Source organism: Dipodomys spectabilis, unplaced genomic scaffold, assembly GCF_019054845.1.
Source record: "Dipodomys spectabilis isolate Male_0828 unplaced genomic scaffold, ASM1905484v1 ptg000069l, whole genome shotgun sequence".
NCBI lineage: Eukaryota > Metazoa > Chordata > Mammalia > Rodentia > Heteromyidae > Dipodomys > Dipodomys spectabilis.
The window spans coordinates 5,863,879-5,876,986 of NW_024870746.1; the positions used below are offsets into that span (position 1 = coordinate 5,863,879).

The 13,108-nt window shown below is 45.3% G+C and overlaps 1 protein-coding gene across 6 annotated transcripts in view; it reads left to right on the top strand.

The window, feature by feature from the left end:
• Window positions 1–13,093, top strand: part of LOC122109273 (GON-4-like protein) — an 83,577-nt gene extending 70,484 nt beyond the window's left edge. For 4 of the 6 annotated variants that reach the window (XM_042681517.1, XM_042681519.1, XM_042681520.1 and 1 more), the window contains 11 exons: window positions 1,146–1,401; window positions 2,274–2,458; window positions 3,528–3,725; window positions 5,375–5,518; window positions 6,542–6,685; window positions 6,788–6,907; window positions 8,305–8,418; window positions 9,542–9,752; window positions 10,920–11,547; window positions 11,631–11,733; window positions 12,591–13,093. In XM_042681517.1, coding sequence (XP_042537451.1) covers window positions 1,146–1,401; window positions 2,274–2,458; window positions 3,528–3,725; window positions 5,375–5,518; window positions 6,542–6,685; window positions 6,788–6,907; window positions 8,305–8,418; window positions 9,542–9,752; window positions 10,920–11,547; window positions 11,631–11,733; window positions 12,591–12,740 — 2,253 coding nt within the window. In that variant the 3' untranslated portion in view covers window positions 12,741–13,093. The remainder of the gene's footprint in view (window positions 1–1,145; window positions 1,402–2,273; window positions 2,459–3,527; window positions 3,726–5,374; window positions 5,519–6,541; window positions 6,686–6,787; window positions 6,908–8,304; window positions 8,419–9,541; window positions 9,753–10,919; window positions 11,548–11,630; window positions 11,734–12,590) is intronic. The other 2 variants (XM_042681518.1, XM_042681522.1) reach the window with 1 other exon arrangement.
• The last annotated feature ends 15 nt before the right edge of the window (window positions 13,094–13,108 follow it).

A 13,108-nucleotide genomic window follows, 5' to 3' on the forward strand; every position in this document is an offset into this window, starting at 1 on the left:
AATAATCCTAGCTGCTCAGGAGGCTGAGATTCAGAGGATTGTGATCCAAGGCAGTTTTGGCAGGGAGATCCACAAGACTCCTTCAAAATAACCAGCAAAGGTGGGTGCAGGTGGCTCACACCTGTAGTCCTAACTACTTAGGAGGCAGAGATCTGAGGATCAGAGTTTGAATTCAGCCTGGGTAGGCAAGTCTGTGAGACCCTTATTCCAATGAACTACTCAGAAAAAGCCAGAAGTGGCATTGAGGCTCAAATGGTAGAGTATTCACCTTGAGCTAAAGAAGCTCAGGGACAGTGCCCAGACCCAGAGTTCAAGCCCCAGGACCGGCAAATAAAAAAAACCAGCCTTTGGTTTAGTCTTTATCGCTATTGGAAGGAAGGAGCGATGGAAAGCAGGGAGAAAAGGGAGGAAAAAAGAAGAGGAAGAGGGGCTGGGAAGGTGGCTTAGTGGTAGAGTGCTTGCCTCGCATGCATGCCCTAGATTCAATTCCTCAGCACCACATAAGCAGAAAAAAGCCAGAAGTGGCACTGTGGCTCAAGTGGTAGAGCGCTTGCCTTGAGTTGAAGAGTTGAGGGACAGGACCCAGGCCCAGAGTTCAGGCCACACAACCGAAAAAAAAAAAAAGGAAAAAAAAAAAGAAGAGGGAGGAAGAAAAAAAATTATCCTAAGTATGGCCTAAGTATGGGTCATAGCAAAGGAAAACTAAGATGTAGGGGGCGGGGCACCGGTGGCTCACGCCTGTAATCCTAGCTACTCAGGAGGCTGAGATCTGAGGATTACGGTTCAAAGCCAGCCAGGCAGGAAAGTCCCTGAGATTCTTAATCTCCAATAAACCACTCAGAAAACTGGAAGTGGCTCTGTGGCTCAAGTGGTAGAGTGCTAGCCTTGAGCTGAAGAGCTGAGGGACAGTGCTCAGGCCCAGAGTTCAAGCCCCACAACCTACAAAAACAACAACAACAACAAAGATGTAGGGGACCCTTCAAAAAGTATATTCTTCCTACTTTCTGCTACCTATATCCAGCCCTCACTATCCATTGAATTCTATAACTCAGTTGTGAGCCTACAGTGTTTTACCTTAGATCCTCCTGATTCAGCATTTTGTGAACCACTAGAATTCCTTACAAGTACTTTTTGGGAGTTTTCAGGAAACAATGGAGAAACTAACTTGGCTGGCATCTGAAAGGCGCATGAGTCAGGAAGGTGAGTCTGAGGAGGAGAACTCCCAAGAGGAGAATTCTGAGCCAGAAGAAGAGGAGGAAGAGGAAGTAGAAGGAATGGAAAACCATCAGAAAGAGGATGAAATGACTGATGAAGCAGTAGGTGATGCTGTGGAGAAGCCCCCTTCTACCTTAGCCTCACCCAAGACTACTCCAGAAGTAGAGACCAGCAGAACCCCACCAGGTGAGTACGGTAAACCTGCGCAGAGGGCTCATTTAGCCACCTTATCTAGAGGTCATTGTGTAGAGTGAATGATTTCAGAGAAGTCCTGTGGATCTCCTCTGCAGCTTTTCTTTCTCCAAACATTGACATGGTGCACAGCAAAGTCCATATGACGCTTATCTCCCAAAAACTACTCAGAAAAAGCCAAAAGTGCTGTGGCTCAACTGGTAGAGCGCTACCCTTGAGCACAAAGAGGCTCAGGGATAGTACCCAGGCCCCGAGTTCAAGCCACAAGACTGGCCTTCCCCACACCACCACCACCCCCAAAAAAAATTAAGAAAAGTTCCAAGTGGGGTGCTGGTGGCTCACGCCTGTAATCCTAGCTATTCAGGAAGCTTCGATCTGAGGATCATGGTTCAAAGCCAGCCTGGGCAGAAAAGTTTGTGAGACTCTTATCTCCAATAATCCACTGAGAAAACAAAACGTGGCTGTGGCTCAAGTGGTAGAGTGCTTGCCTTGAGGTAAAGAGCTCAGAGACAGTGCTCAGGCCCTGCCCTCAAGCCCCATGACCAACAAAAGAAAAAGAAAAAAGACAAGTTCTTCCAGTTGCCCAAAAACCAAAAAAGAAAAATCCAGACCACAAGGTATAATTGCTTGAGACCCCAACATAAGGCCATGCTCTTTATACTTTCTTAAAATACATTACTTTTATCTCCTTGTCATACCAGTTATGCGTAGAGCTGACTTGATGGAGCAGACTGTCTATACTACCACTTTCCCAGCTACTTTTGAGTTGCTCTGTGATGTTTACTAGGATTGGATGTGGGAGTGCATGTGGTAAATGGCATGGCTGCAGGGACTGAGAAACAATCTTTTCTCAATGTACTCCAAAGGCGGGAGCATCAAAGCTGCTGGAAAGGGCCGCAACAGTCATCGAGTTCGCAGTAAGCGGGGAAGTCGTGCTCGGGCCAGCAAAGACACCTCCAAGCTGCTGTTGCTCTATGATGAAGACATTCTGGAGCGGGATCCTCTCAGGGAGCAGAAGGACTTGGCCTTTGCCCAGGCTTATCTGACCAGGGTAGGCAAATGATGCTTCTGTTTCTGTCTGTTTCTATGAATGTGCCTACTTCTTCCCGGGAGATGTTGCTGTAGTTAATATAATTTTATTGTTATTATTAAGGTGTTGTACAGAGGGTTTACCATTTCATAAATCAGGTAATGAGTAGATGTTTTTTGCACAAAGTCACCCCTTCCTTTCCTCCAGTGACCTCCTATCCTCAAGAGATGTTTTAAAAATAAAGTCTGGGTCGGTGGGGTGGGGTTATAGCTGTATAGCTCAGTGGTAGAGCGCTTCCCTTCCAAGTTCAAGGCCCTGGGTTCCATTCCTAGTACTGCTCCTCCCCACCCCCATCCCAATGTATTTTTTTTAGGCTGTACAACATGCTTTATTTCTACCTAAGCTTCTGGAATACCACGGCTGTGAGAGCCGTGAGAAGACAGAGTTCAGTCATACCTGGGCTGATTGTTCTCCTCTCTCTTTTGCTCAAAGATAGGGGTACAGATGATATATTTCTCATCAGTGGAAGATTGTCTGGGCTGATAAAAAGCTGTTTAAGCTCTTGGCTCAAGAAAAATGACAAGTAGTACTCAGGCCAGAGAGCAGATCTCAGTGGTGTTCTGGTAGCTACCTCCCCTCTTGGCAATGTACCGGTTTGTTGTCCTCCCTCATCAAAGTGAAGTAGTAGCAGGGATAATTATAGCTTTTTCTTGTTCCTAATATTTTACTACCATTACAAATTATGTATTATGTATCTTCAGATGACACAATCTAAAGTCCATTTACCAAACTTACTTATTTTATTATGGGGGACACAATCTAAAGTCCATTTACCAAACTTACTTGTTTTATTATGGGGTTGAAATCAGGAAGGAGAGCTTAGGGCCGTGACCTAGAGAAAAGCATTACCTTGTCTGTTGGCAGTTCCGTAGTCTCTGGAAAATGAAGGTTGTTAATTGTCCCTGCCAGCAAAGGAACTCTACATTGCTCACATGTGAAGATCTGTCAGGGGAGAGCCTCTGAAGTTTAACTCTTGGAGCTCTTTGCAATTCTCCTGTCTCCCTTGGTGATTGGAAGTCTTCCTGTGTAGGTACGAGAAGCCCTACAGCATATTCCTGGCAAATACGAAGACTTCCTTCAGGTCATCTATGAATTTGAGTCAAACACTCAGAGGCAGACTGCTGTGGATCTCTACAAAAGCTTGCAAATTCTGCTCCAAGAGTGGCCTCAGCTTTTGAAGGATTTTGCTGCTTTCTTGTTACCTGAGCAAGCTCTGGCCTGTGGATTAGTAAGTAGATGGACAAAAAGATCACACAAAATTCCTGGGTCAGAGCAAGAGCTTTGTCTTCTAATGTTCCTCCCTAACCCCATTCTCTCATTTAATTTTACATAGTGAATAAGGTGTGTATGTGTGTGTCTGTCTGTGTGTTTGAGTATGCATGTGCTTGTGCACTGGTTTTAGGGGTTGGACTCAGGGCCTGAATGCCATCCCCGAGATCTCCACTTGTAGCTTTTTTTTTTTTTTTTTTTTTAAATGTCAGTGTCATCCTGCGGCTTAAAATTCAGGGCCTGAGTGCTGTCCCTGAGCTGTTTTTTCCTTTTCTTCTTTTTTTTTTTGGTCATTCGTGGGGCTTGAACTCTGAGCCTTGGCACTGTCCCTTAGCTCTTTAGCTCAAGGCTAGCACTCTGCCACTTGAGCCACAGCACCACTTCTGGCTTTTTTGTTTAGGTGGTGCTGAGGAATCGAACCCAGGACCTTATGGATGCACTCTACCACTGAGCCACCTTCCCAGTCTGAACTTTTTTTTTTCTCAATGCTAGCACTCTGCCACTTAAGCCAGAACTCTACTTCTGGCCTTTTATGAGTAGTTTATTGGAGATAAGAATCTCAAGGACTTTCCTGTCCAGGCTGACTTCAAACTGCAATCCTCAGCTCTCAGCCTTCTGAGTAGGTAGGATTGCAGATGTGAGCCACTGGCATCTGGCTTCACTTCTGGCTTTTTTGATAGTTAATTGAACATAAGAGTTTCACTGATTTTCCTGCCCAGGCTAGCTTGAAACTTTGATCCTCAGGTCTCAGTCTCTTGAGTAGCTAGCTAGGATTATAGGCATGAGCCACCGGCACCAGCTAAAGCAGGCATTCTTTCATTAAGTATTGTGCCAGGCAAAGCTGTTAGAGCTAGTATTATAGCATTTAAAAAAGACTAAGATTCCTGCCTTCAATAATAGAGAAAGGAGATGAATAATCCATAATCATAAATTATATGAACATGTGTGTATATGTGTATATAAATACGTAGATTATAAAAATAAACAATAAAATATATGGTATGTTATGGTTTATAGTGATAATGTCCTATTGAAAACTAAAGAAAGGGACTGTAGTCTTGGAAGTAAGATGGGTGGGGGAATGGTATCTTCACTTTGATACTCGATGTTCTGGGAAGGCCACTAGGGTAAGGTAATGTTTGAAATGTTGAAATATGAGACGTAATCCAGTAGTTTTGGACTTCATGATTGATAAAATAGGAATAAAGAGAATAATAAGATAATCTTGATAGTTTTAATGCCAGTTTAATGACAATATGGTGATTATGTATATAATGCTCATCTTCTCCTTCGACTTTGTTATGAGGATTAGATGTGTGTATGTGTGAACATTTTTTGTAAACTCTGGAGTACTACATAAGTTTGAGTGCCTGATTTCTCCATCTATAAAATAGTAAGCAACTTGAAATATGTATATCTTTCATTCACATCTTAATTTCTTAGGTTAGTAGTTAGTTCTCAGGAGCCTAGTGTAGATGGATGCTTGGGTTTAAAATAGAACCACTTTATACTCCATTTCTGTAGCCCATGTTCTTAGTTCTTAAGCGTTCTCAAGTCCTGAACTAGCTAGTTAGTAACTCCCCTCTTGCCCTTCTTCTACTCTGGTAGTTTGAGGAGCAGCAGGCTTTTGAGAAGAGTCGCAAATTCCTTCGTCAGCTGGAGATTTGCTTCGCAGAGAACCCTTCACACCACCAGAAGATCATCAAGGTCCTCCAAGGCTGTGCAGACTGCCTTCCTCAGGAGATCACAGAGGTATTCTTTCTTGCCCTGCCTCCTTTTTATTGCCATTTGAGTATTAGGTTGTTGCCTTCTCTGTTCCCCTATCTTATTCCATATACTTTTTGCCTCTGAAGTGTCATGGACACCTGGAGGAGATGAGGAAAGTAAGACCTTTTAAGGCTTATTTAAGGCGTGAAGCCAGGTATGGTCACCTGAATCCAGGACCTGTCTTGTTTTCTCAAATTGTGGAGTATCATCCGTGCCATGAGAGGGATAATCAAGAGAGAAGTGTGAGACTTAGAAGGGGCTTGTCTCTTATTCTGCTTAGGCTTTGTCCTACCTGGGGACCAGTTGGACAAGAGTGGAGAGTGCTATCACTAGGAATCAAATCTGTTACTAATATCCTTCCTCTGCAGGTAAACAAGAAGGGAGAAGTTGCATGTGAATTATTACCCACTAAAGAGAGGCTCTATAGATGAACACCAATGGCTCACACCTGTAATCCTAGCTTGTCAGGAGGCTTAGATCTGAGGATTGTGGTTTGAAGCCGGTCTGAGCAGGAAAGTCTATGAGACTCTCTCTTTTTTTTTTTTTTTCCGTTGGTCATGGTCTTAAACTCGGCCTGGGTGCTGTCCCTGTGCTCTTCAGCGCAAGGCTAGTGCTCTACCACTTGAGCCACAGTGCCATTTCTAGTTTTCTGGTGATTAATTGGAGATAAGAGTCTCACGGACTTTCCTGCCCAGGTTGGCCTTGAACCTCGATCCTCAGATCTCAGCCTCTTGAGTAGCTAGCATTACAGGTGTGAGCCATTGGTGCCCAGTGAAACTTTTACTTCCAATTAACCACCAAAAAGCCAGAAGTGGAGCTATGTCTCAAGTGGTAGAGTGGTAGCCTTGAGCAAAAAGCTCAGGCTCAGACACAAAAAATAAATGAGAGAGAGACAGAGAGAGAGGAGTTCTATGTTTCTTTAGGTTGGCTTGCAAGGCAGAATGTTGGGAGTATATGGCACTGGCTTAGATTGACTCAAAGACTATCTTTGCATCTGCCTATTTGCAGCTCAAGACACAGATGTGGCAGCTCCTCAAGGGTCATGACCACCTACAAGATGAGTTTTCTATCTTCTTTGACCATCTTCGTCCAGCAGCTAGCAGGATGGGTGACTTTGAAGAAATCAACTGGACTGAAGAGAAAGAGTATGAGGTACAGGCCCTGAGGGTACATTAGGGTTGTGAAGGGAACAGCCACCTGCAGGAGGGCTATCAGCCCCAGAGCCTGTGTTTATTGACACCAACTCCTCCTCAGTTTGATGGCTTTGAAGAAGTGGCACTGCCTGATGTGGAAGAGGAAGAAGAACCTCCCAAAATACCTTCCACTTCAAAGAACAAGAGGAGAAAAGAGATTGGGATCCAGAATCATGATAAGGTATGTCAGGATATTGGGAACTAGCTACTTTTCATGAATCAGGCCTCTACTTTCTCTCTAAATGTTTTTCTGGCTTGGTATGGTCACAAGCCCCTGGCCCCGTGTCTCAAGGTTCTGAGGTGATCATGGAGTACAAACCAAAGGGGAGGCTTCTGCGGAAAGCACGAGAGCAGACAACGCGGTTGGTGAAGAGGCCATGTGTCTCAGAACTCAGAGGTGTTTTTCTTATTCAAAAATGAAAGATCTTAAATATTTTCATTTTTTGTTCATAGGAGGATACAGAATTTCCTTTATGCCTGGTATAGGAGCTAATATTTAGCTGTATTACTAAGTATTAGCATTATTTGGAAATTAGGTTTTTTTGTTTTTTGGGTTTTTTTTACAATTTATTTAATTTTCAGAGTAATCTTGTGGGGAGAGTGTTATTTACGATTTACAGAAGAGAGAGGCTATTGCTAGTCACTTGTTTATCAAGTAGTACTCCTGGAACTTGGGCCCAGGTAATATAGCTCTAGAGTCTTCCCTGACTGCTCTGTCTTCTCTTCCAGAAGTAGTCTTTTTTTTTTGCTGGGGGGACTGGGCAGGGCTGGTCGTGGGGCCTGAACTCTGGGCCTGGGCACCATCCCTCAGCTCTTTTGCTGAAGGCTAATACTCTACCACTTGAGCCACAGTGCCACTTCTGGCCTTTTCAGCTTATGTGGTGCTGAGGAATCAAACCCAGGGCCTCGTGCATGCAAGGCAAGCACTCTACCACTGAGCCACCTTCCCAGCACCAGAAGTAGTCTTTCAAGTCTACATCTGTTACATGTCTTACTCCTAGTCTAACCAAGAGGGTTGGAAGAGAGGGGGAGAGTTCAGAACACAGGGAAACAAAGTATGTAGGTCCTATCTCATGTACAACCTCAAAATTTATTTGACTTAAATATAGCTTGAAATATCTGGGTGATTGGACTATTTCCTCTTTGAGTCACTTACGGTTGTTCCAGGGTTCATAATAGATTTCATTGATTTTTACCAGGCAATGAGATGAGGTGGTACATAATAAAAGAAAGGAAGCCAGGCACTGGTGGCTCATATCTGTAATCCTAGCTACTTAGAAGGCTGAGATCTGAGGATGGCAGTTTGAAGCCATCCTGGACAGGAAAGCCCTTAAGACTCTTATCTCCTATAAAGTATTCCAAAAAAGCTGGACATGGAGCTTGGCTCAAGTGGTAGAGTACTAGCCTTGAACAAAAAAGCTCAGGGATACTGTTCAGGCCCCAGTTCAAGCCCCATGACCAACCCTACCCCACCCTTTCCCTCCCCACCCCCACAAAAAAGGAAAGGTCTCGTCAGGTGGCTCATAATTTAACTTCCTTCCTTGGTACTGAGAATAATCAAGACCATGTATCTGCTAGGAGACTGATTGGCCAGATGGGACCAAGGACTGTTCCTGTGCTTGCCACGAAGGAGGTCCCGACTCCAAGCTGAAGAAGAGCAAGAGGAGAAATTGTAGTCACTGTAGTAACAAGGTGAGACAGGTGCTCATGGTACTGGGATGGAGGGTATCAGCTATCAGGACAACCCCAGGCAAATACTGTGATAGCGTTTGTCAGCTACCATAGGTTTGCACCTTTCTGAATCCTTAGAAAGATTACATATATGAAAGAAATGCACACTATTTGTACACGTACATGTGCAAATATCTTTTAGAAATATAAGATGAATTTTGCTGTGACTCAAGTGGTAGAGCCCTAACCTTGAGCATAAGAGCTCAGGGATAGTACCCAGGCCCTTAGTTCAAGCCCCAGGACTGGCATACACATAAAGAAAAATAACCTTTTGAGTAAAGCTTTTAGAATTAAGGAAAAAGAAGTTCAGATACTAGCTTTGTGTCCGTGTGTGTGTGTGTGCGGGGGGGGGGGGGGGGGGTGAGAGAGAAATCTGAATTAGAAAAATAGATTCTAAGGCTGGGAAGGTGGCTCAGTGGGAGAACACTTGCCTTGCATGCTTGAGGCCCTGGGTTCAATTCCTCAGCACCACATAAGCAAAAAGCTGGAAGTGGCGCTGTGGCTCAAGTAATAGAGCGCTAGCCTTGAGCTGAAGAGCTGAGGGGCAGCGCCCAGACCCAGAGTTCAGGCACACGACTGGACCCCCCAAAAAAAAAGAAAAAAGAAAAATAGATTCTAAAAGTAATTCTGAGCTGGCCATGGTAGCTCAAGCCTATAATCCTAGCTACTCAGGAGGCTGAGATCTGAGGATCTCAGTTTAGAGCTAGTCCGGGCAGGAAAGTCCGTGAGACTCCAATAAATTGCTCAGAAAACTGGAAGTGGTGCTGTGGCTCTAGTGGTAGAACGCTAGCCTTGAGCTGAAGAGCTGAGGGACAGCACCTAGGCCCAGAGTTCAAGCCCCATGACCACCACCACCAACAACAAAAAATGTAATTCTGGCTCTCTTGGAGGCACAAATGTAGTCCTCAGAGGTTAGAGTAGTAATGAAGTTCAGTACTCTGGTTAGGGCTATTTATTTAAAGTTCTATGAGCTTGATAGTTGACCTGCTGAGTATGAGCAGCAAGTTGGCTTTTATATTTCGTTGGGCCCCTGAAACATAGGAGGGAAGTCAGGACACCTTTGACCTAAAAAGTATCTTTGCAGGTGTGTGAGAATAAATCCTACAAGAACAAGGAGCCCCATGAGTTGGTGGGCAGCAGCCCCCATGGAGCAGCTAGTCCTATGTCTGGTGTTAAGGAAGCAGGCCAGGGCAAGGATGTGGTGGAAGAGGAAGTCCCAGAGGAACGGGAGAGCATTGAGTCAACTCAGAGCAGGACGAGCAGGACCATCAGAAAGGGAGAGGTGCCCATTCCACGTGAGTAATCTGCCAAACTAGGCCTGCCCAGCCTTTCTCCCAATGAGTTCTTAGTTTCATTCTCCTAACTTCAACAGGATCCTTAGAGAGCTTGATAACAGTCTTGCCAGGCACGTGGCTCATGCCTGCAATACTAGCTGCTCAGGAGGCTGAGATCAGGATCACAGTGTAAAGCCAGCCTGGGCAAAAAAGTCCATGAGACTCATCTACAATTAGCAAACAGAAAACTGGAAGTGGCTCTGTGGCTCAAAGTGGTAGAGCACTAGCCTTGAGCAAAAAAGCTCAGGGATAGTGCTCAGACCCTGAATTCAAGCCCCATGACTACAAAGAAAAAAAAAAAAAACAACCCACCAGTCTTTCAAAGGATGGGTATAGTACTTCCCTTTCAATAGAAACCCTTTTCCTGTTCAGCTTGTAATCTCTCCTATAGTGCTGTGGAGTCCACAGAACTTGATACTATCCCCCCATTCCCATTCCTGACCAGGAATTCCACTGGTCTCCAAATCCTGTCGAGACTCAGCTCTTGGCATTAGGACTTTATACCCTTGTGTGAATGATGTCGCACTCACCTCTACCACTTTTTTTTTTTTTTTTTTTGGGAGGGGGGAGTGGGTCAGTTTTGGGGCTTGAACTCAGGGCCTGAGTACTATTCCTGAGCTCTTTTGCTCAAGGCTAGCACTCTACTACTTTGAGCCACAGCACTTCTGGTTTCCTGGTGGTTAATTGGAGATAAGAGTCTCATGGTTGGGGTTGGGAATGTGGCTTAGTGGTAAACTGCTTGCCTAGGCATGCATGCATGGAGCCCTGGGTTCGATTCCTTAATACCACATAAACAGAAATAGCTAGAAGTGTCACTATGACTCAAGTGGTAGAGTGCTAGCCTTGAGCGAAAGAAGCTCAGGGACAGTGCCCAGGCCCTGAGTTCAACCCCATGACTGGGGAAAAAAAAAGTCTTATGGACATTCCTGCCCTAGTTAGCTTTAAACAGTGATCCTCAGATCCCAGCCTCCTGCGTAACTAGAATTACAGGTGTGAGCCACTGGTGCCTGGTGTCCTGCACTCTTTTATATAGGTTTATTCCAGCACCTCACCAGGGACTATGGTAGTTTTCAGTTCTTGGGTGCATCATGATCCTGTGCATCCTCTAATCCTTTTTTCCCTCTGAAGCAGGGTCAACAGTGGGGAACACTTTGCTGCCTCTTCAAGAAGAGACTCTTACAGAACAGCTCCTTGCGGGCCCTGCACCTCCCTTACCAGACACTCTCCAACTTTGTTCCCAAACTGGAGCTGTATCCTCCACTGTCAGAAACCAGGCTGGGGCTGAGGCTCTTTCCTGCCCCAGTGTATCTCTCTCACCTCAGAAAGAGGAGGGCCAGCAGGCAGCAGCTGACTCAGAAGTCCCCATGCTGGTCTCAGGTGCACCTGAAACTGAGAAATTGCCCTGCACTAATGAGGGCCCTGCTTCCTTCTTCAGTCCTGATTCTTCAAGGACCCGAGAAGTACAAAAAATACACGTGTCTGGGAAACCAGGTAATCATGAGAACTGGCTGCCTTCAAGCAGAGTTGGGACAAAGACAGCAGACAAGATGTCTTCTGACCATGAATCTTCTTCAGGAGTTGATATCTCAGAGACTTCCCCCAAAGCCTTCAGAGGGGATTTAGTTAAAGATTCTGGAATACAAGGCAAGGGCCCAGAGCAGCAAGGAGAACTGCCACTGAAGGCCACAGAAGCTACAGTGTGTGCTAATAACAGCAAAGTTAGCTCCACCGGGGAGAAAGTTGTCCTGTGGACAAGGTAAGGATAGATGGTAGATTTGGAAAGAGTCTAGAACGTATCCATATGGCTTTTTACAATTAATCCTGATATACTTGTCGCAGGGAAGCTGACCGAGTGATTCTCACCGTGTGCCAGGAGCAAGGAGCACAGCCACACACCTTCAGCATCATCTCTCAGCAGCTGGGAAATAAGACTCCTGCTGAGGTAAGTGGAGGGAAGCAATGTGTGAAGTGGGGCAGTCTTGTAAGTCTCAAGCTTCAGAGGAACAAGGGCAATCTGGCAAGAAGAGAACAGAGTGGCTGACTAAGTAGCAGACATAAGGCTGGGTGCCGGCGGCTCATACCTGTAATCCTAGCTACTGACGACGTAGAAATCTGAGGATTGAGGTTTGAATCCAGCCCAGGCAGGAAAGTCCGTGAGACTCTTCCAATTAACCACCAAAATGCTAGAAGTGGAGCTGTGGCTCAAGTGTTGGAGTGCTAGCTTTGAGCAAAAAAAAAAGCTCAGGGACAGTGCTGAGGCCCTGAGTTCAAGACCCAAGACTATTGTACACACACATACACATAGGCTTCTACAAACTCAAGACACCAGTTACATAAAGGAAGGGCTTGACCTGTCAGTATGGTAGAGGAGAGGTCTAAGAAAGAACAGTAGTAGCAGCAGCTCCAAGTTTCAATTCTATTTTTGCTTTTAGCAGTGTAACTTTGGGCCTCTGGAATTTTGTGGGTTTTTTTTTTTTGCCAGTCCTGGGGCTTGAACTCAGGGCCTAGGCACTGTCCCTGAGCTTCTTTTGCTCAAGGCTAGCACTTTACCACTTGAGCCACAGCACCACTTCTGGCTTTTTCTGTTTATGTGGTACTGAGGAATTGAACCCAGTGCTTCATGCATGCTAGGCAAGCACTCTACCACTAAGCCACATTCCCAGTTCTGGAATTTCTTTATTAACACACAACTCTCACAAATGTGGAATCAATAAAAGAATTTCAGATTGGCACCTATCACTTAGTAAATGTTGATGTTCCTGATTTGGAACAGTGATTATAGCCCTTCTGCTATGCTAGGTTTCTCACCGCTTTCGAGAACTCATGCAGCTCTTCCACACGGCCTGTGAGGCCAGCTCTGAGGATGAAGATGATGCAACCAGTACCAGCAATGCAGACCAGCTGTCAGACCATGGGGACTTGCTGTCTGAGGAGGAGCCAGATGATTGAGGCTCCCGGAAGGTGTGGTGTCATTTGCATAGGACCAACATGCCAGGCACCGTGTGCTCTGGGAGAGAGTGGCTGTACTTCACTTGTGCAGTCCTTGAGTTCTGCATACAGAGCTGAAGAGCAGAGCTGGGCCCAAGGATAAAGTGAGGCTAGATCTAGGCCCCAGAGCTCTTTCGCCTATGCCTCACTCAGGGTCTTTGAAGAAGACCTTCAAAATCCACTCTATAAATAGCATTCAGGGAGCGAGGCCTGGATCCTTTCTCTCCTTTTGTTTTTGGGTCTAATGGTACATATTTATTGTTTTGTGATCAACTCACAATGTTTCTAAATGTAATAAATTTCTAATGTCTGTAGCCAGTTCTAAGACA